General features: G+C 34.6%; 1 protein-coding gene across 4 annotated transcripts in view; it reads left to right on the forward strand.

Annotated features, from left to right (window-relative positions):
* Window positions 1–21,459, forward strand: part of STXBP5L (syntaxin binding protein 5L) — a 321,677-nt gene that overhangs the window by 204,828 nt on the left and 95,390 nt on the right. For 2 of the 4 annotated variants that reach the window (XM_070788639.1, XM_070788654.1), the window contains exons 19-20: window positions 9,942–10,093; window positions 12,153–12,224. In XM_070788639.1, coding sequence (XP_070644740.1) covers window positions 9,942–10,093; window positions 12,153–12,224 — 224 coding nt within the window. The remainder of the gene's footprint in view (window positions 1–9,941; window positions 10,094–12,152; window positions 12,225–21,459) is intronic. The other 2 variants (XM_070788646.1, XM_070788661.1) reach the window with 1 other exon arrangement.

Genomic DNA, 21,459 nt, shown 5'->3' on the forward strand with positions numbered 1-21,459 from the left:
AAGAACTAAGATAAATAATCCTAAGATTTATATGGAACCAGAAGAGACCCATAATTGCCAAAGCACTCCTGAGGGGGGAAAAAATCAAAGCATAATGCTTCTGGTTTCTATACTATACTATAAAGCTACAGTGTATTAACTCAAAAACAGACATATAGAACAATGGAACACAATAGAGAGCTCAGAAATAAACCCTTGCATTTGTGGTCAATTAATCTATGACAGGGCTTCCATGGTGGCTCAGATGGTATAGCATCTGCCTACAATGCGGGAGACCCACGTTCAATCCCTGGGTCGGGAAGATCCCCTGGAGAAGGAAATGGCAACCCACTCCAGTACTCTTGCCTAAAAAATTCCATGGACAGAGGAGCCCGGTGGGCTAAGTCCATGGGGTCACAAAGAGTCGGACACGACTGAGTGACTTCACACTCAGTCTATGACAAAGGAGGCAAGAATATATAAGAGAAAAGACAGTTTCTTCAGCAAGTGGTGTTGGGAAAGCTGAACAGCTACATGTAAAACAATGAAATAGAACATTCCTTCACACCACATACAAAAATAAACTTAACAAGTTTAAAATACCTAAATGTTAGTTTATGACACCATTAAATTCCTAGAAGTGAACACAGGCAAAACTTTCTTTGACATAAATTGTAGCAATGTTTTCTTTGTTTAGTTTCCCAGGGCAAAAGCAATCAAAGCAAATGTAAAAGCTTTTGCATAGAAAAGAGAACCATCAAAATAATGAAAGACACCCTATATAATGGGAGAAAATATTTGCATACTATGCCTCTGACAAAGGGTTAATATCCAAAATGTACAAACAACTCATAAACTAAAAAACAAACAAACAAACAAAGAATCCAATTTATAAAGATGGGAAGATCTAAAAAGATATTTTTCCAAAGAAGACATACAGATAGCTAACAGGCATATGAAAAGATGCTCAACACTGTTGATCTTTGCTGCTGCTGCTGCTAAGTCACTTCAGTCGTGTCTGACTCTGTGCGACCCCATAGACGGCAGCCCAACAGGCTCCCCCGTCCCTGGGATTCTCCAGGCAAGAACACTGGAGTGGGTTGCCATTTCCTTCTTCAATGGGTGAAAGTGAAGTCGCTTAGTCGTGTCTGATTCTTAGCGACCCCATGGACTGCAGCCTACCTACCAGGCTCCTCCATCCATGGGATTTTCCAGGCAAGAGTACTGGAGTGGGGTGCCGTTGATCTTTAGAGAAATGCAAATCAAAACCACAATGAGGTAGCACCTCATCCTAGTCAGAATGCCTTTCATAAAAAAAAAATCCACACTGATGTTGGAGGAGATGTGGAGAAAAGAGAATCCTTTTACACTATTGGTGAGAATGTAAATTGGTGCTGTTGCTATTGAGTGTTGTATGGAGGTTTCTTAGAAAACTAAAAGTAGAACTACCACATGACCCAGTAACTCCACTCTGGAGGATGTATGCAGAAACAGTGAAAACTCTACTTTGTAAAGATACTTGCACACCAGTGTTGATAGCAGCACTGTTTACAATAGCCAACACATGGAAGCCACTCAAATGCCTGTCAGTAGAGGACTGACTTGAGAAGATGTGGTACAGATATACCATGGGATATTACTCAGCCATAAAAAAGAATGAAATATTGCCATTTGCAGCAGTATGGATGAGCCTAGAGAATATTATGCTTAGTGAAATAAGTTAGAGAAAGACAAATATATATGATACCCTTAAGGTTCTGGAATCTAAAAAAAAATACAAATGAATCTATATACAAAAAAGACTCATAACAATAGAAAGCAAGTGTATGGTTGCCAAAGGGTACCAGGAAGAGGGAGGATCAAATTAGGAGAATGGGATTAACAAACCCAACTACTATACATAAAATAGATAAGCATCAAGGTTCTTGCTGTATACCACTTGGAATTATATACAGTATCTTATAATAACCTATGATGGAATATAATCTACAAAAACCCAAATCACCATGCTGAAACTAATACAATATTGTAAAGTGACTATACTTGAACTTAAAAATGTTAAAACTTACAAAATAAAAACTTGAAAAGTGCATTAAGTAAAAATTATAAGTCCATATCATGCATGATATGGCATGGCATCCAGTCTCATCAGTTCAGTTCAGTCGCTCAATCGTGTCTGACTCTTTGCGACGGCATGAACCGCAGTATGCCAGACATCCCTGTCCATCACCAACTCCCGGAGTCCACCTAAACCCATGTCCATTGTGTCGGTGATGCCATCCAACCATCTCATCCTCTGTCGTCCCCTTCTCCTCCTGCCCTCAATCTTTCCCAGCATCACGGTCTTTTCAAATGAGTCAGCTCTCCGCATCAGGTGGCCAAAGTATTGGAGTTTCAGCTTCAACATTAGTCCCTCCAATGAACTCAGGACTGATCTCCTTTAGGATTGATGGGTTGGATCTCCTTGCAGTCCAAGGGACTCTCAAGAGTCTTCTCCAACACCACAGTTCAAAAGCATCAATTCTTCGGCACTCAGCTTCCTTTGTAGTCCAACTCTCACATCCATACATGACCACTGGAAAAACCATAGCCTTGATGAGACAGACCTTTGTGGGCAAAGTAATGTCTCTGCTTTTTAATATGCTATCTAGGTTGGTCATAACTTTCCTTCCAAGGAGCAAGTGTCTTTTAATTTCATGGCTGCAGTCACCATCTGCAGTGATTTTGGAGCCCAAAACAATAAAGTCTGACACTGTTTCCCCATCTATTTACCATGAAGTGATGGGACCAGATGCCATGATCTTAGTTTTCTGAATGCTGAGCTTTAAGCCAACTTTTTCACTCTCCTCTCTCACTTTCATCAAGAGGCTCTTTAGTTCTTCCTCACTTTCTGCCATAAGGGTGGTGTCATCTGCATATCTGAAGTTATTGATGTTTCTCCCAGCAATCTTGATTCCAGCTTGTGCTTCCTTCAGCACAGCGTTTCTCATGATGTACTCTGCGTATAAGTTAAATAAGCAGGGTGACAATATACAGCCTTGATATACTCCTTTTCCTATTTGGAACCAGTCTGTTGTTCCATGTCCAGTTCTAACTGTTGCTTCTTGACCTGCATATAGGTCAAGAGGCAGGTCAGGTGGTCTGGTATTCCCATCACTTTCAGAATTTTCCACAGTTTATTGTGATCCACACAGTCAAAGGCTTTGGCATAGTCAGCAAAGCAGAAATAGATGTTTTTCTAGAACTCTCTTGCTTTTTCAATGATCCAGTAGATGTTGGCAATTTGATCTCTGGTTCCTCTGCCTTTTCTAAAACCAGCTTGAACATCTGGAAGTTCATGGTTCATATACTGTTGAAGCCTGGCTTGGAGAATTTTGAACATTACTTTGCTAGCGTGTGAGATGAGTGCAATTGTGCGGTAGTCTGAGCATTCTTTTGCATTTCCTTTTTTTGGGATTGGAATGAAAACTGACCTTTTCCAGTCCTGTGGCCACTGCTGAGTTTTCCAAATTTGCTGACATATGGAGTGCAGCAGTTTCACAGCATTATCTTTTAGAATTTGAAATAGCTCAACTGGAATTCCATCACCTCCACTAGCTTTTTTCGTAGTGATGCTTCCTAAGGCCCACCTTACTTCACATTCCAGGATGTCTGGCTCTAGGTGTGTGGGAATGATCACACATTCGTGATTATCTGGGTCGTGAAGATCTCTTTTATACAGTCTTCTTTGTATTCTTACCACCTCTTTTAATATCTTCTGCATACCATTTCTGTCATATATTGTGCCCATCAAGAGATCTGTAGTCTTTCCCATTCTATTGTTTTCCTCTATTTCTTTTCATTGATCACTGAGGAAGGCTTTCTTATCTCTCCTTGCTGTTCTTTGGAACTATGCATTCAAATGGGTATATCTTTCCTTTTCTCCTTTGCCTTTATCTTCTCTTCTTTTCTCAGCTATTTGTCAAGGCTCCTCAGACAACCATTTTGCCTTTTTGTATTTCTTTTTCTTGGGGATGGTCTTGATCACTGCCTTCTCTACAATGTCATGAACCTCTGTCCACAGTTCAGGGACTCTGTCTATCAGATCTAATCCCTTAAATTTATTTGTCACTTCCACTGAATAATTGTAAGGGATTTGATTAGGTCAAAATGGTCTAGTGGTTTTTCCTACTTTCTTCGGTTTAAGTCTGAATTTTGCAATAAGGAATTCATGATCTGAGCACAGTCAGCTCCTGATCTTGTTTTTGCTGACTGTATAGAGCTTCTCCATCTTTGGTTGCAAAGAATATATCCATCTGATTTTGGTGTTGACCATCTGGTGATGTCCATGTGTAGAGTCTTCTTTTGTGTTGTTGGAAGAGGGTGTTTGCTATGACCAGTGGATTCTCTTGACAAAACTCTGTTAGCCTTTGCCCTACTTCATTTTGGACTCCAGGGTCAAACTTGTGTGTTACTCCAGGTATTTCTTGACTTCCTACTTTTGCATTCCAGTCTCCTGTAATGAAAAGGACATCTTTTTGGGGTGTTAGATCCAGAAGGTCTAGAACTAGACCTAGAGAGGTTCATAGAACCACTCAATTTCAGCTTCTTCAGCATTACTGGTTGAGGCATAGACTTGGATTACTGTGTTAATGAATGATTTGGCTTGGAAAGGAACAGAGATCATTCTGGTGGAGAGGTCTGACAAAATGTGGTACCCTGGAGAAGGGAATGGCAAACAACTTCAGTATTCTTGCCTTAAAAACCCCATAAACAGTATGAAAAGGCAAAAAGATAAGACACTGAAAGATGAACTCCCCAGGTTGGTAGGTGCCCCATATGCTGCTGGAGATGAGTGGAGAAGTAACTCCAGAAAGAATGAAGAGGTAGAGCCAAAGGAAAAACAGTGCCCAGTTGTTGATGTGACTGGTGATGGAAATAAAGTCCAATGCTGTAAAGAATAATATTGCATAGGAACCTGGAATGTTAGGTCCATGAATCAAGGTAAATTGGAAGTGGTAAAATAGGAGATGCAAGAGTGAACATCAACATTTTAGGAATCAGTGATTTAAAATGGACTGGAATGGGCAAATTTAATTCAGATGACCATTCTATCTACTACTGTGGGCAAGAATCCCTTAGAAGAAATGGAGTAGCCCTCATAGTCAACAAAAGTATCGAAATTCAGTTCTTGGGTAAAGTCTCAAAAATGACAAAATGATCTCTATTCAGTTCCAAGGCAATGGAATGTTACTCAGCCATAAAAAGGAACACATTTGGGTCAGTCCTAGTGAGGTGGGTGAACCTAGAGCCTATTATACAGAGTGAAGAAAGTCAGAAAGAGAAAAACAATTGTATACTAAAACACATATATGGATCTAGGAAGATGGTACTGATGAACCTATTTGCAGGGCAGCAGTGGAGACAGACTGAGAACAGATGTATGGTCACAGCTGGTGGTGGGAAGGAGAGGTATAGAGAGAGCAACATGGAAACATACATTACTGTAAATAAAATAGATAGCTGGTGGAAATTTGCTGTATGACTCAGGGAACTCAAACTGGGGCTCAATAACAACCTAGAGGGGTGAGATGGGGAGAGGGGTGAGAGGGATGTTCAAGTGTGAGGGGACATGGGTGAACCTATGGCTGATTCATGTTGACTTTTGATAGAAACAAATGCAATACTGTAAAGCAATTTTCTTTCAATTAAAAATAAATAAATCAAGACAGTAGCATTATTTGTGATGGCAGTATTATAATATCCCCAAACTACAAACAAATGACTGGAGTAGACTGAATAAATTGTATTAATTTCTCTAGCAATGAAAATGAACTTCATTTACATGTAACTATAATATTAGAAAAAAGTGAAACACTTACCAACAAGTAAAACTGACTTTCGGTATAAGAAGTCAGATTTGGGGAGATAGAAGTAATAATCAGGAGAAGCACAAGTCAACTGCTGGTAATATTCTATTTCTTGATGTAGTGATAATTATATGAGGTTCACTTTGTGATAACTAAGTGTTCAATTTATGTGTGTTATGCTTGAATTAAAGAGTAAAATATACAGTGTTTTTCACATAAGTGAGTTATTTTATTTCTAGAAATTTATCGCCTAAATATACTCTATTTGAGTGAAACTAAGTCATAAAGGATAGTCATTGTTGCATCGTTCATAGCAATGGCCTATGGCTTCCTCGAGTTCAGGCTGGTGAGTTAAGAGTTCTCACTCTGGTTTGGCTGCATTTTCTGGCCTCACCAGTTCAGGGCTAGGACTGTGACACTAGGTTGGAGATGATGCCCTCGAAATGTGGATTGACTGGCCGCTGGGTCAGGAAGCACACAGGTCTATTTTGGTAGTAATTTAATTAAATATTTATTAATATTAAAAACTGTATGGAGGTATTAACATTTATGAAAAAAAATTTTACCAAGTATGCAATATGAGTTTTGACAAATATACATGACAGTGTAAGTAATGTAAACACCAACAGACTAATTTTATAAACACTATTCATCACCTCAAAAGTTCCCTTGTGCCCTTTTATTACCTGTCACTACTTGGCCCTGTAAAACCACTGATTTGCTTTCTGTCACCATATTTTTAAATATATTATAATTTTATATAAATAGAAGCATAAATTATTTTGTTTTCTTCCACTTAGCATAATGTTTTTTGTGATTTATCTGTGTTATTAATAATATTTGTGACTTGTTCATTTTCATTTCTGCATAATATTCCATTATGTGGATATAAAAAAATGTGTTGTATCTATTAACCATTGATGGAAATGTGAGTTTTTTCCAGTTTGGGACTATAAAGAATAAATCTACTATTAGCATTCAAGTAAAAGTCCTTATGTAACATTTATTTGTATTTTCATGGGTAAATAAGAGCAGAATTTCTCAGTCATAAGTATATATTTATGAGACAGAATAAACTTTTATAAAGAGGTTATATCATTTTGCATTTCTCTGAGAATGTATGAGGGTTTTGGTTTTACCACCTACCTGTCAACAGTGCATAGTGTTGATCTTTTCAGTTTTATCTACTCTGATGGGTTCGGTGGTATCTAATTGTGGTTTTAATTTACGTATTCCTGGTATCTAATTATGGTTGGCATCTTTCAAGTGCTATTTTCACATTTGTGCATGTTGTTTAACATGTGAAACATCTGTTTATATCTTTTGCCTACTTTTTAAATCAAATTATCTTATTATTACTGGGAGTTCTGTGAATATTCTGAATAAGAAATGTATTTTCCACAATCATGTTTTCCTCAACCTTCTTGAATATCTGGAATATTTTCCAAAGCACTTTTAACATCCTTTTCTGCCAATTTTACCATCTATTTTACTTCTAGATATGTTTCTGTTGATTTATTTTTCCCCCTGGTTATCAGTCTTTTTCTTAATTCTTTATATGCCTACTATTAATACTTTTCATGTAGTTAACATTGTGAATTTTATATTTATGATGATATTTTATTGGATTCTTTTCAGTAGTTTTCTGGAAGAAAGTTACGTTACTTAGAATAATTGTTTTTGAGCTTGTTTAGGATGGATCCAGAAAAGCCTCTAGTTTACGGCTAATTTGTTCCCACTACTGAAGTGACACCCCTGTATCTGTTTTCCCATGTATTTGGACATCTCAGCCTTGGATGAGCTTTGCAAATTACTCGTTTTACCTTTTTTGGTAGTTTGCTCCCAAGCCTGGGGTAGTTTTATTTACATGGGTGCACAGATCAGTACCCAGACAAAATCTGAAGAGAGCCATTCTATAAACCTCTGGTGTATTCTATCTGTGCTGCTCTCTTCTCTCTGGTATTTTGCCTTATAAATGCTCACTGCTTTTGCTGCATCAGACTCTGATTTCTGTCGCCTCAGTTCAACAAGACTTCTGATCTGTCCTTTGAGCTTTGGTTTCCTGTGCTCTAGCCTGGGAAATTTCTCCATCTGCTAAGCTAGAACACTTAAACTAGAATGCCTAAAGTTTATTTTGTTATCCTTCTTTCATCTTACTCTATGTTTCCTGTTGACCAGTATGTGAAAACTGTTGTTCAATATATTTTGTCCAGTTTTCTAGTTAAGGTATAAGATTAAATTCAATAACCTTTCAAATAACCATTGCCTCACCTCCCCAAACCTAAGGTATAACTTTCTAGTATTGTTATTTTTAAATTAATTTATTTATTTAAAAATCAATTGGAGGTAGTATTCTTATTTTTAACTCAAAATAAAAATAATTATTTTTGTTGGTGTCATACATTCTAGTTGCTTTTTTTCTCAAAATTGCATTTGGGAATTCTTTTATACCTGTAGGCAGAGGAACTACATTTTAACATTAAAAATTTAAGAGATATTAATTCACTACAATATGTAATACTGTACATAAAGAAATATTAAGATCAACTCTACTTTGTGTGGAAAATTTCCAAGTACTTTAATAACATTTCTGATTTGATGCTCATAAAAGCTCTGAACTAGATAAATCTAACATTGTAATTCTCATTACAAAGTAAAGAAACTAAGGCCTGGCAATATTTATTAATTTTTCTCAGTCACATAATCTATAAATGATGAGATGGGATCTTCTGACTCTTATAATGCTTTTCCCAGTTTCCAGAGTCAGTCTTCCTGGAAGATGTAGAACTTTATATGAAACAGCAAAACATCTAGTACGATAGAATTTTTCTTTTCACTTATTGTGAGAAAGGCAGTGAGGAGCAGTAGAAATAACTAGATTTACAGTAGCTGGTGACTCGTCCACAAGATTCAATCTAAGAAAATAACATGGAATTATTTAAAGTGAGGAAACAACATGCATAGAACTATTTTATATTTAATTTAGGAAGCAAAAAGCACAGATTTACAATTTTTCAGCTAGAAGTCGTGTTGTGAATGGAGAAAAAAAGAGTTTAGTATATGCCAACAGAGGAGCCTGGCAGGCTACAGTCCATGGGGTGGCAAAGAGTCAGACACGACTCAGCACAGCACAGTGGTTAAGGTGATCAAAATATCTGCTTAGGAGATCTGTTTTAATTTTAAGGGAGATTTAGTTAAGAAATTAATTCAAATAGTCTCTGTAGTTTAATAAATGGGACAAAATAAAAAACAAAAGATTGAGGATATTATTTAATTTTTATGAATGAAAATTCTCTCTCTTCATATCTACCATAGTATCAAAACCTTTGATATATGAAGTTAATCTTTATATAAAATTTTATGTTAAATATATACTCTATTTAATAAGAGAACTAATTTGGAACCCCAAAATTATGATTTTATTTGAAAAAGGCATCTAATTGCATACTTAAGTATCTGTAGCTATTAAAGTCTGACATTTCTTGACCGAGTTTCCCCTTCATAGCAGAAAGATTTTCTGCTTTTACAGAAGAATCACATAAAATCAAGTTATTAAAGAACAGGCTGAGTAATCACTACTTACATGAGAAAATATCTGAGAAAACATTATTGCAGGTCATTCCTGTTTTTTTGCAGTGGTCCTGGCTATTATACAAGGTTAACCTATCCTATCGGAGAAGGCAATGGCACCCCACTCCAGTACTCTTGCCTGGAAAATCCCATGGATGGAGGAGCCTAGTAGGCTGCAGTCCATGGGGTCGCAAAGAGTCGGACACGACTGAGCGACTTCACTTTCACTTTTCACCTTCCTGCACTGGAGAAGGAAATGGCAACCCACTCCAGTGTTCTTGCCTGGAGAATCCCAGGGATGGGGGAGCCTGGTGGCTGCCGTCTATGGGGTCACACAGAGTCGGACACGACTGAAGTGACTTAGCAGCAGCAGCAACCTATCCTATATAAAAGGCACCATTTCCTTCATGACTACCAATCACTGCCTGACTTACCCAATCCTAAAGCATTACTTTCCAATAATCATATTTATTTTTTTAATTCAGAGACAAAATAATAATGGTTGGTGTGATACATTGTAGTTGTATTTTTTTTTTCTCTCAGAGTTGCATTTGGGAACTGCAATGGGTTGGCTGTGGTGGATTTTATACAGAAGACTGTACTGTTAAGCATGGGGACCATTGACCTGTATAGATCAAGTGACATATACCAACGACAACCACGGTCTCCTCGAAAAAACAAGCAGTTCATTGCAGGTAGGAGATAAAACAAGATGATTATGAACTTATTTAGTTCACCTGTTTTTTTTCCTTTAGATTTCTTGTCTTCTGTGATGCTATTCAAATGCACAGCAGTATAAAATCAGCATAATTTATAATGCCATGTAAGTAAAATTGGGCAGAAATATAGCAAGACTCTGAAAGGGTAAAGAAGTTGTTTAAACTTCAATTTGTTATTAATGTTAGGAAGCATCTCAATGTTCTTAAATTGAATTCCTAAGAAATAACAAAATAAGACACTATTGAATATAAAAATGCTAAGAAAACTAGTCTCTTTTGTTGGAAAAAACTACAATGGTTGTGTGGGATAATTTTCTTCTAATATACTATAGCTTTAAAAATGTAACAGTTATTCACCCATTATAATTTTTTAAATTAGCTCCATTTTTTAGCTGTCATTTTTTCTTGTTGGATGGTGACTTTCTTGGAGGTATTTTCACAAATGCAGTAAATGTTAATTAACATTTTACAGTGCTATGAAAGATGATATTTTTCTTGACAGGACAATTATAAAGGAAAATATATAAAGTTATTAAACAAGCCAAAATACTTTCTACATGTAATATCAAACTTTGATATGCCAAGTTATGCAATGTTTTACTGAAATTTCAGTAAATATCCAAATAGTTGGCTTTGTAAACATTGCCAATATTTTGTATATTTTCTGTCCACTGACATAGTTTAGTTGGTAAAAAAAAAAACTGGTTGAGCTAAATGGTTTGCAGCTAGACATGCATCTACAGTATTACATATTACATTATACAGTTTCTAAAATTTTCTGTATTTTTAAAACAATCAGTTGAATATTGACACTTTTATTCAATATACCAAGCGAAGACTATTATAAAGTTAAAAAAAAAAAGTACATGATTGTAGGTTTTATTTTTTAAATTGTAAGTGTGCCAAATTTAACATATGAAAGTGATAATAAGTGAAGTTTCCCTTGGGACTAATAAAAAATTACTTGATATACTGAAATTCTTTCTTTGTTAATCTTTCTTTTGTAAGCCTCAACCCTTTCCAAATTTATAGTCTAGACTCTTTTCAGGAGCACAAAAGTTCTCCTTCAGAATCTGGGTTTTGTTCTTAGGGATCATGCATGCACAATTTCTCTATTCTGCCTTTCTTTCAAAAGCCAGTAGTCGTAGGAGCAGAATCTGTCTAGTTTTATATTTCTAGCACTCCTTTCAGCAATATTTTGGAGTGCTAGAAATATAAAACTAGATAGGTTCTGCTCCTTTGACTACTGGCTTTTGAAAGAAAAGCAGAATAGAGAAATTGTGCATGCATGTACCATGAGATTCCCTCATGATTGAGAAAGAGAAGGTTGATTTTTGAAAGTTTGTGTACTCTCTATAGATATTAGGGGAAAGTAAGCACTGTTTGTCTGCTGAAACACTAATTCAATCAGAAAAGCTGTGGATCTTAAGACAGTTTCTAAGTTACTTGCTGGAAATACACTGTGGAATGACAAAGTGCGTATTTTGACAAGAGATAATTCAATTATCATTTAATTTAAACTTACTGAGCCTCAAAAATTATGATTGGAACTCAGAATTTTAATGATTCAAAAATTGGGAAAAACTGGGATGAAGTAAACTATGCTTGTATTTAGTTATATAATGAGTACTCACTTTGTTATTAAAAAAAAAAAAAATCTAAACTCCTTAGGCTTTCTTGTTAATACTGAAAATTAAAGACAACCATTTTTATATTTATGACATAACATAAATTATTTATAAGCTAAATAAGTTTACTATGTAAAATGCATGTAAGAGAAATGCCATTTATTTTTATAAGAGACTTGATTGAATAAAATTACTACAGCATACTCATCATTCATCTATCACCTCTTACTTTCTAATTAATTTATTTTTTTAATATCTCCTTTCTAATTTGATTACCTAAACTTGCTGCAATTTCTTCATCTTGGCTGTTCTAGATTCTGGTATGATATCACTTCCTTTCACTTTAGACTATTTTTCTCTCTTCCTTCTGCCTGCTGCTGATGCTGGTGTTCTGGCATGTTCCAAAGACAACTTTTGCATGCGTGGCCTGTCTAACTTTTATCCTGATTTAACGAAACGGATCCGTACTTCCTATCAGAGTAAGTTCTATAAAGCTTAGGCAAATAGCTTTTTTAAGTCATAATGCTTGAGTTAAATCCATACACCTGTGCTCAGTAATGTGTTTGTTAAAACACATTCAGCATGCATGCAAATTTTTGTTTTGTTATGGAAATGCAACCTGATAATTTTAATAAAAATTACATAAACACTTCAAATAGTTATTGTCAAATACCTATTTACCCATATTCATTGTTTCAGTGTTTCTTTCAAATCATGCATACCATGTGTTGTTAGTCCACGAGCCATTGTCTTTTGTTTTGAGGAGGAAGAGCCATGGTGTCCTTGTAAATAATAAACCTGATAATCTAGTATCAATAATAATGGAATGGTTATTTTGGAAACTTTGTGCCTTTGGCTATTTTAGAAAATTATTGTAACCAGGGCCACAATATTTGCTTTTTCCAGTATAATTAGATTTCTTGGAGCCAAATATTTCCAATTTCTGATGCTTTTCATTCAAATAGAATATGCAAATAAACATTTATTTATTTATTTTAGGAGCCAAACACTGACATTGGGAAATTAAGGTTGTAAATAAAAGTCAGTAATGGTAACTCTTACTGTGGTAGCAAATGCAAATCTGAAAATGGTGGAGTCAGATATTCTTAAAAATGATGCAGAAAGAATGAAGAGTGAGAGTATGATTAGAGATGCAGATATTAGTGATGTTATGGGTGAATATTTATTGGTATGAAAAGATGTGTATATATGTTAATCTATGCTATGTTTGAGAACATTTGCTTAACAATACATGTAAGATGATATCATGTTTGTATAAAATATACACATATGGATACACACACGTTTGTTGCTCTTATTCTGCATTTCTTCAGACCTCACCTCACCAGCTTGTAGATATTTAACAAAATTACATCACTTATAAAAATCTAAAACTTTGTGTTCCATTAACTAAAGGATGTTAGTACTATTGAAATCCTTTAAAATTTCTGGGGCCCAGAGGTGACTTATTTTTGCTCATAACTATTCCCTAGGTATTACTGGAACACAGCCAAACTCATTCATTTACGTATTGTCTGTGGCTGCTTCCAAGTTACAATGGCAGAGTTGAGTAGTTGCAACAGAAACCATTTGGCCCATGAGACTTAAATATTTACTGTCTTGCTCTTCACATGAAAAATTTGCTGACCTCTCTGCTATACTGTCCATTACCCATCCCCTGCCACCTAAAAGGGTCCAGCCAAAACTTTTCCTAAAAATAGTCTCTAGGTGGTTTAACATACATATTCAAACTTCAGAATCCTAGTCTAGCCTTCCCATGGTGGAATCCGCCTATTGTGTGTGTGTATATGTGAATGTATCCATCTGTACAGACGGAAGAAGTTTCTGGAACATGAGATTGTAAATTTTATAAATTTCTTTTAATATATTTTATTGTATTTCTATAATAAACATGTAATGCTTTTATAGTAAAAGAAATTGGATACTGAGAATAAGAAGCAGGCACTTAGTTAAACTATATGAAGTCTATAATATCAACCATGATATAAAGCTTAAATGTCATTTACCTTGATTACTTCAATAATCTTATGTTGTCTTCAGAATAAAAAAAAAAAGATTTTAAACCTTCCTTCAGGGTACTCTAAAATATAATTCCTATCTACATCTTCAAATGAATTTTCTACTCCACCTATAAAAACACTCCTTTTAAGTCAGTGTGTGGCTTTTACTACACTTATAAGTGGAACTCTCTGGAAACTTTCCTTAGATTTCACTCTCTTTAGTAAACCTTTCCTGCTACCATCAGAGTGCTTTGCACCATTTCCTTAATTTAAAATGTCTACAATGCCCACAGTGTACAGACTTGGACACAATAGATTCTGAACCACTTAACTGGTACTTAGGTTTGTTTGTGTTTTTATGCATACGCTCTACCTTTATAAGTGCACAAAGAGAACCTGAAGACCATATGTAAATTTCTTGTTATCCTCTTACACCAGCACAACTATGAGCTCAGTAAGTCAGTGATGATGGTAGTGGGATAGAGTCTGACCGGTGATGCTTTTCACTCACATGAACAACGGGAGAATTTTCAAATTTGATAAATGAGAGTAGACATGGCTTCTGTAGTTACTGGATTCACTGGAACTTAGAAAAGAAATCATAGTTTCTTCTAAACAAAGAATTAAAGTGTCAAGACATAAGAAAAATCAATCCTTAGAAGGCCATAAAGAGATGCTACATGTCTTCCGTGAAACTATGATTTGTAAATGAAATGAAATGCTTTGGAAAAAGCAGGAGATGTAGGGTCAGAAGGTTTATATCAAGTTCTTTCTTTTCTTCTTACTGACTAGACATTACATTTATATCTTAAGCAAATAATTTAACTGCTCTGAGTTTCTTTTTTCTCATAAAGTAAAATCATAATCCCTACTTACCCTTTAGAGATTTTTGGAACTTTTCAAGATTAGTGTTTATAATAGCACTACTATAAATATTAGACATTATTTTTCTATAATTATCGTCATAGAAGATGAAAGCCACACCACAGGTTACATAACTTTTGCAGAATACAACAAATTTATGGAAGATTTAGGGCTAACATCCAGTCAGCTGCTTCATTGCCTAGTGCTTTTTACTTTTTACTTGTGATAATGACAAATTTTGCTAGTTGAAAATTGCTAATAATACCATTTGAACCAAAGGAGTAAAAAGTATGCTTAGGATAGAACATTGTCAGAAACTGTGCTTATGCATCAGTTTCTAGTTATGCAATGAGGGAATCCATTGGAAAGTTTCAATCCTATGTAGATATTTTCTTTCTTTCACTGCATAGTTTTTTCAGAGTATGGGGAGTCATAACAGATCCTGGATACACAAATCAGAAGCATAAAGAAAAACTGGAGAAAAGGGGGGAAGATAATAGAGGAGAATTAGAAAAGAGAGTCAAATATTTTTAAAAAATGATTGGAGAAAGTCAGGAAAGAAGGAAGAGTAAAACAAAGAATAAGAGGAATGCCTCAAAGAACAAATAAATGGGAAAAGTCCATTCATTTAAAGAATATTTATTAAGCATCACCTGTGTCAAATATTTTTTGGTACTAGATATTTAATGAATAAACTAATTATGGTCTCTTCCCTCAATTTATAAGATAAAACATACAAAGAAATTTCTAGACATACAATTATAGTTGAAAAAAGATAATGCTGTCAAAGAAAAAAAATGGAAAAGGGGCTGATTTTTGAATGTGTTGTCAGTGAAGGCCTATCTGAGGAAGAAGCATTTAAGTGAATCCTTACAAGAAGGAATAAGACAAAGCTTTGAACTTACAGTTCTGAACAAGATAGAATAACAGGGACAAGGTTTAACATCCTTCCCCAAACACACAAACATAAACAGCCATAATGAATGAAACTGGTTTTCAAGACATGGAACATCAGGCAATGAAAACCAGTAATTTCTGGCAGATGAGAAACAAAAGAAGTGAACTCTATAACCGTACCTGTTTACTGCCCTGAGAGAGTTTCTAGATTGCAGCAAAGGGACAAAGGGGAAACCCAAGAGGAAACCAGCTCCCTATGTCGAGAAGACGGGGATGAGAAACCAGGGAAACCAAAGCAGCTCCAGCACATAAGGAGAGGATCACAGAGATCTACAGTTCCCTCCTTGAACAAAGTACCATACATATTCTGTAGCTATCCTGGGACAAGAACCATCTGAAAGGACTAAAGGAAATGGTACCCAACACTCAAACAATGGAAATAGTATCTATTTTTTACCACCAGGCAGACTAGAAAAATATCAATGTAATTCATATCCACTTCTAATTAACATTGTACTGGGGATTCTAGCCAGTATAGTCAGGCAAGAAAAATAAAAGTTATCCGGAATGGAAAAGAAGTTAAATCATCTTTTTTCATAGACAACATGATCATCTATGAAGAAAATCTAATAAAGTCTACAAAAAAGCTACTAGAACTAATAAGTGAATTTAACAAAGTACAGGATATAAGGTTGATATACAAAAAATCAATTTTATTTCTGTCAACCTGTAACATTTAGTCATAAATTAAACAACAAATGTGAAAGACTCATGCATTGAAAACCAGAAAACATTTCTGAAAGAAGTTAAAGACCTAAAAAAATGAAGAATTACATGTATCAATATTATTAAGATATCGGTTCTCTCCCAATTGATCTGTAGTTCAGTATAGTCCCAATAAATATCCTGTAGACTTTTTAATAGAAATTGACAAACTGATTCTAAAGCCCATATAGAAATGCAAAGGATTTAGAGTAGCCAAAGAATATTATTCTTTAAAAAGAATGATCTTGAAGAACCAACACCACCTAATCAAGACTTTTTTAAAAATTAGTGTTACAGTAGGGGAAGGAGAGAGGGGGACGGATTGCGAAAGTAGCATTGATATACGCTACATGATATATATGTATACACTACCATGTGTAAAATAAATAGTTTGTGGGAAGTTGCTATGTAACACAGGGAGCTCAGCCCAATGCTTTTGATGACCTAGAGGGGTGGAATGGGGTGTGGGGTGGAAGGGAGGTTCAAGAGAGAGGGGATATATGTATACATAGGGCTGAATTCATGTTGTTGTATGGCAGAAACCAACACAACAATGTAAGGCAATTATCCTCCAATAAAAAATAAATTTCAACATAAATAAAAAATAAATTTCAACATAAATAAAATTAGTGTTACTGAGTCAGGTTGGTATTGATCCAAAGACAAATATGTCAGTGGAACTCAACAGAGACTCCAGAGATACACCTACACATATACAGAACGCTGATCTTTCTACAAAGGTGCAAAGGCAGTTACGTAGAGAAAGAATAGTCTTTTCTATTAACTGTATTTAAACAACTGAATATCCTTTCGTAAAAAAAAAAAATTATTTTGATTCATACTTTGTACTAAATTTTAATGATTTACAGTGGTTAATAAGCTTTGATATAAAACTTAAAACCATAAACCTAGGGGAAAAGGAGAAAATTTTGTGACCTTAGGCAAAAATGTTTTAGAGAATATACCAATGTCATGTTTCATAAAGGAACAAACATACATATAAATTAGATTTCTTCAAAAGTAAACATTTTTGCCCTTTAAAAGACACTTCTGAAAATGAAAAGTTAAATCATATACTAGGAGAAAATATTTGCAAAGTGTATATCTGATTAAGGACTTGTATCTAGAATTTATTTTTTATTTTCTAAAAACTCAATAATAAGAAAGCAAGCAACCCAATAAAAATGTGAGTCAAAGATTTGAATAAATAATTCACAAATGAAAATAGTGATTAAAAAATAAGCATATAAAAGATTCTGAACATTCATTGTTAAGAAAATCAAAACTACAATAAGATAATAATACATTATAGTGGCTAAAATTACAAAGAGTGGTCATACCAAGAACTGGCAAGAATGCAAAGGAAATATAAAACTACTGGTGCGAATGTACAATGGTATAAAACCATTTGGCAGGTTCTTAAAGATTTAAACATATACTTAATATGACCTAGCCAGTTTATATACATGTAGTTATCATAGTTACCCTCAATAAATGAAAGCATGTATCCATACAAAGACATTCACAGCAACCAGAAGATTCAAACATCTTTAGTAGTCAAAAACTGAAATATCTAAAGTCTCCGTCGAAAGTTCAGTGAATAAGCAAACCTCATGTATATGTTCAGTAGTTTACTATGCAGCAGTAAAAAGTCATGCACTACTGATATGTGCTATACCATGGATGAACCTCAAAATAATTACATGGAGTAAGAGCAAACAGATAAAAAGGGCACATATTGTATGATTCCATTTATATAAAAAATCCTAGGAAATGAAAACTAATGCAGAGTGACAGAAAGCAGATCCACAGTTGCCTGGGGATAGAGAAGGGTCTGGAAGGGAGGGTTATAAAAGGACACAAAGAAATTCTTGGACATGATGGATACATTTATTATCTTGATTGTTAAGATTTATCAAATTAAATACTTTGTAAATAGGCCGATTAAACCTCAAAGAGTTATTAAAAAAAAAAAAAGAGCTGGTCACATGAAAGGCAGAGAGCAGTATGTTCCAGGCAGAGTGGAGAGCTTGTAAGAAGGTTCTAAAGTGGTTAAGGACTTTATCTTCTAGAAATAGAAAGAAGGTCAAGGAGTCTGGGGATGTAGTGATTGACAGGAAAAGTGGGTTAATATTTTGATGTCTAGATGAACAGGGACAAGATCATACAAATTTCTGAAGCAGTTATGAGAAAACAGTTTTATTTTGAGCAAGGAAATGATAGGCTTTGATTTATATCTTAAAAATATTACCCACACTGCTGAATGAAAAAAAACCTGTGAGGCCAAAAAAGAATGAAAGCAAATATACCAGTTGGAGGGCCAATATTATACTCCAGGCAAGAAATGAAGGTAACTTTGACTAGGGTGATAGCAGTGTTGTTGGAGGAAAACAGGTGCAAGAATCATTAACACTTACAGAGCTACTAACTGCAGTTTAATTTGGGATATCGGAAAGTACAATAAAAGATTATTTCCCAAATCTGGGCTTGAGCCAATGACTGTATCATGATATTATTTACAAAGATGAAGAAGCTAGGGTTAGTGCATGGCATGGTGGTAGGGACTAAAGAGTTGAGTTTTAGACTTGCTAAACTTTGATATACCTGTTATGAAGTGAAGATGACAAGTGGACAGGTAAACAAATCAAATTACATACATATACAAATTTAGTATGTAATGGTAGTTATGGAGGAAGTAGAAGAAGGGAAGTGAGGGTTTGTGAACAAAGACATCAGGAATTACATTTAATTTCCAAAGGAAGAAGAGTAGCTGGCAGAGAAGACTTACCAGAGAGAAGAGAAGAAATGAGGAGACTATTGAAGAAACCATAATAAAGGGGGATGTTTCAAGAAGTGGTCAGCCACATCAAATGATATAGTAGGGTTAAGTTCAGAAAAGTGATTAGTGAGTGTTGTGCTGTGAAGGTTATTAGTGACCCTTTACAAAGTAGTTTTGGAAAAGTATTGGGATAGAAACCACAATTATTTTAGACTAAGGAGTGGCAATGAGCACAAGTAAATAACTCTTTCAAGATGTTTGGTTATGAAGGGGTGCCAAAAACAGGTCAGTACTTGCATAGGAAGAAAGTGTTAAGAGGAGGATATTTTTCATTTTAGATAAAGAGCATATTTTTAAGTTGATGTGACTATTGAATGATCCACAAAGCAGCAGCAAAATCCCTCAGAAAAGTGAGAGGGGAGGATATTAGAGCATATGTACAAAAATTAGTATCCAAGAGTAAGCTTTCTCTATTGTAATAGAGAGGTACATAAAAGGAAAAAGCTATAGAATCAGAGGGTATAATTTGTAATCACACAAATTACAAAATGTATGATTTGGTTGAGAAATTAAACAAGTGATTTTTGCATCTCTGTTTTTCAGTTTTGTATTTTGATGGGTTTCCTTTCTTTTTGAAATCAGTTTTACAGAGTGTTTTCTTACTCCAGACTTTGTATTGAAAAGCACACTGGTCTGTAATTAGTAGGTAAAATATAAGGTTCCATCTTTGAATTCTATGAACAAAGAATAAAAAAGATATGAGATATGTTACTTAATAATAGATGCGAGTTTTCTAGAGTTTAACAGTCATCTTGTGTAAGTCAAACAAATAAAACAGCTAATATAATTTAGAGCAGTGGTTCTCAACTCAGTATGATTTTGTCCCCCAGGGGACATATGGCAATGTCTGGAAACATTTTTGGTTGTTACAACTTGGGGAAGGAGTGCTCTACTGGCATCTAGTGGGTAAAAGTAGAAAATTCATGCAGTCTCAAAGTGCTTGCATTCAGGGGTTATTATAGAATCTGACCCAAGCTGAATTAAACTATCTGAAACTGCATCTCAACTCTCTTTCTCCACAAATACTGGGAATATTAGGAATCAGCCCATTAAAAAAGTGAATAGGAAAGTTTGAAGGTTGGATTGAGGAGCAAAGATTTTGAAGGGAAACTGAATCTAATTAAAGCTGCAGGCCAGCCACAGCTTAGCTCAATACTTTCTAGAATCCGAATGATTAGCACTTCACTTGAGCAGTCTGACAAAGGATAAAAATTTGTAAGCCTGTAAAAAACTTAAGCAACTCTCCTAACAAAATTGACCTGACATAAATAGACACCTGCATATTAATGAAAATACACTTTTTTTTTTTTTGCAACGTGGAACATTCACAAATATGGACTGTCATGAAACAATAACAAATTAACATCAAGCACAGTGTGTTCTCTAATCATAAAAGAAATTAAATTAGAAACCAATAGCAGAAATATGTCTTAAAATCTCCAAATATTTGAAAATTAAGAATAGCTCATGTCTTGAAGAAATCATTAGGGATTTTTTAAAATTATTTTTTAACTTAGTGAAAGTATAAACACAAAATACCAAAATTTGTGATACTGCGATGTTGCTAAAGTAGTACCTAATGGAAAGTTTAGAACACTAGAAGCTTAAATTAGAAAAAAGGATCTCAAATCAATAATCTAAAAAAATCTTCTTAGTTAAAACACTGAAAAAGAATAGTGTAACCCAAAGTAAACAAAGGAAAGAAATTAAATCAGTGAAAGAGTGAAATGAAATCAGTGAAATAGAGGGCAAAAGATAGAGTAGATCAACAATCCCACAAGATAATTCTTAAAAAAAAAATTACTATGATCTATAAAACCCTAGTAAGACTGATCAAGAAAGAATAAAAGCATAATAACCAAATGTAGATGAAATTAAGAGATTTCTTGAAAGGAAAAAAATTATAAAAAGTGACAAATTTTTAAAAGTGACAAACACATTGGAAAATATAAATAGACTCATGTTTTTTAACATTTTCTTCTATTCAGTTAAATATTCACAGCAAAGAAAACTGCAGGCCTCACTGACTAATTCAAACATTTAAGAAAGAAATAACCCATACTTTATGCAAACAATTTGAGAACTAGAAAAAGAGAATTCTTCCCAGTAGGTTATGAAGCCAGCACAATGTTGAAAATCTGACAAAAATAGTAACTTAAGGGAAAGTACAGACCAGTCTCACTTATGAACATAGATGCAAAAGTGATAAATAATATATTAGCAAATGGAAGACAGATGTCTGTAACAAAGATGAAATATAACAGGTGGATTTCTACCAAGAATATGTTTAATATTTGAAAATCAATGCAAAACATCCAATTAACATAA

This window comes from Bos indicus, chromosome 1 (assembly GCF_029378745.1).
Source record: "Bos indicus isolate NIAB-ARS_2022 breed Sahiwal x Tharparkar chromosome 1, NIAB-ARS_B.indTharparkar_mat_pri_1.0, whole genome shotgun sequence".
NCBI lineage: Eukaryota > Metazoa > Chordata > Mammalia > Artiodactyla > Bovidae > Bos > Bos indicus.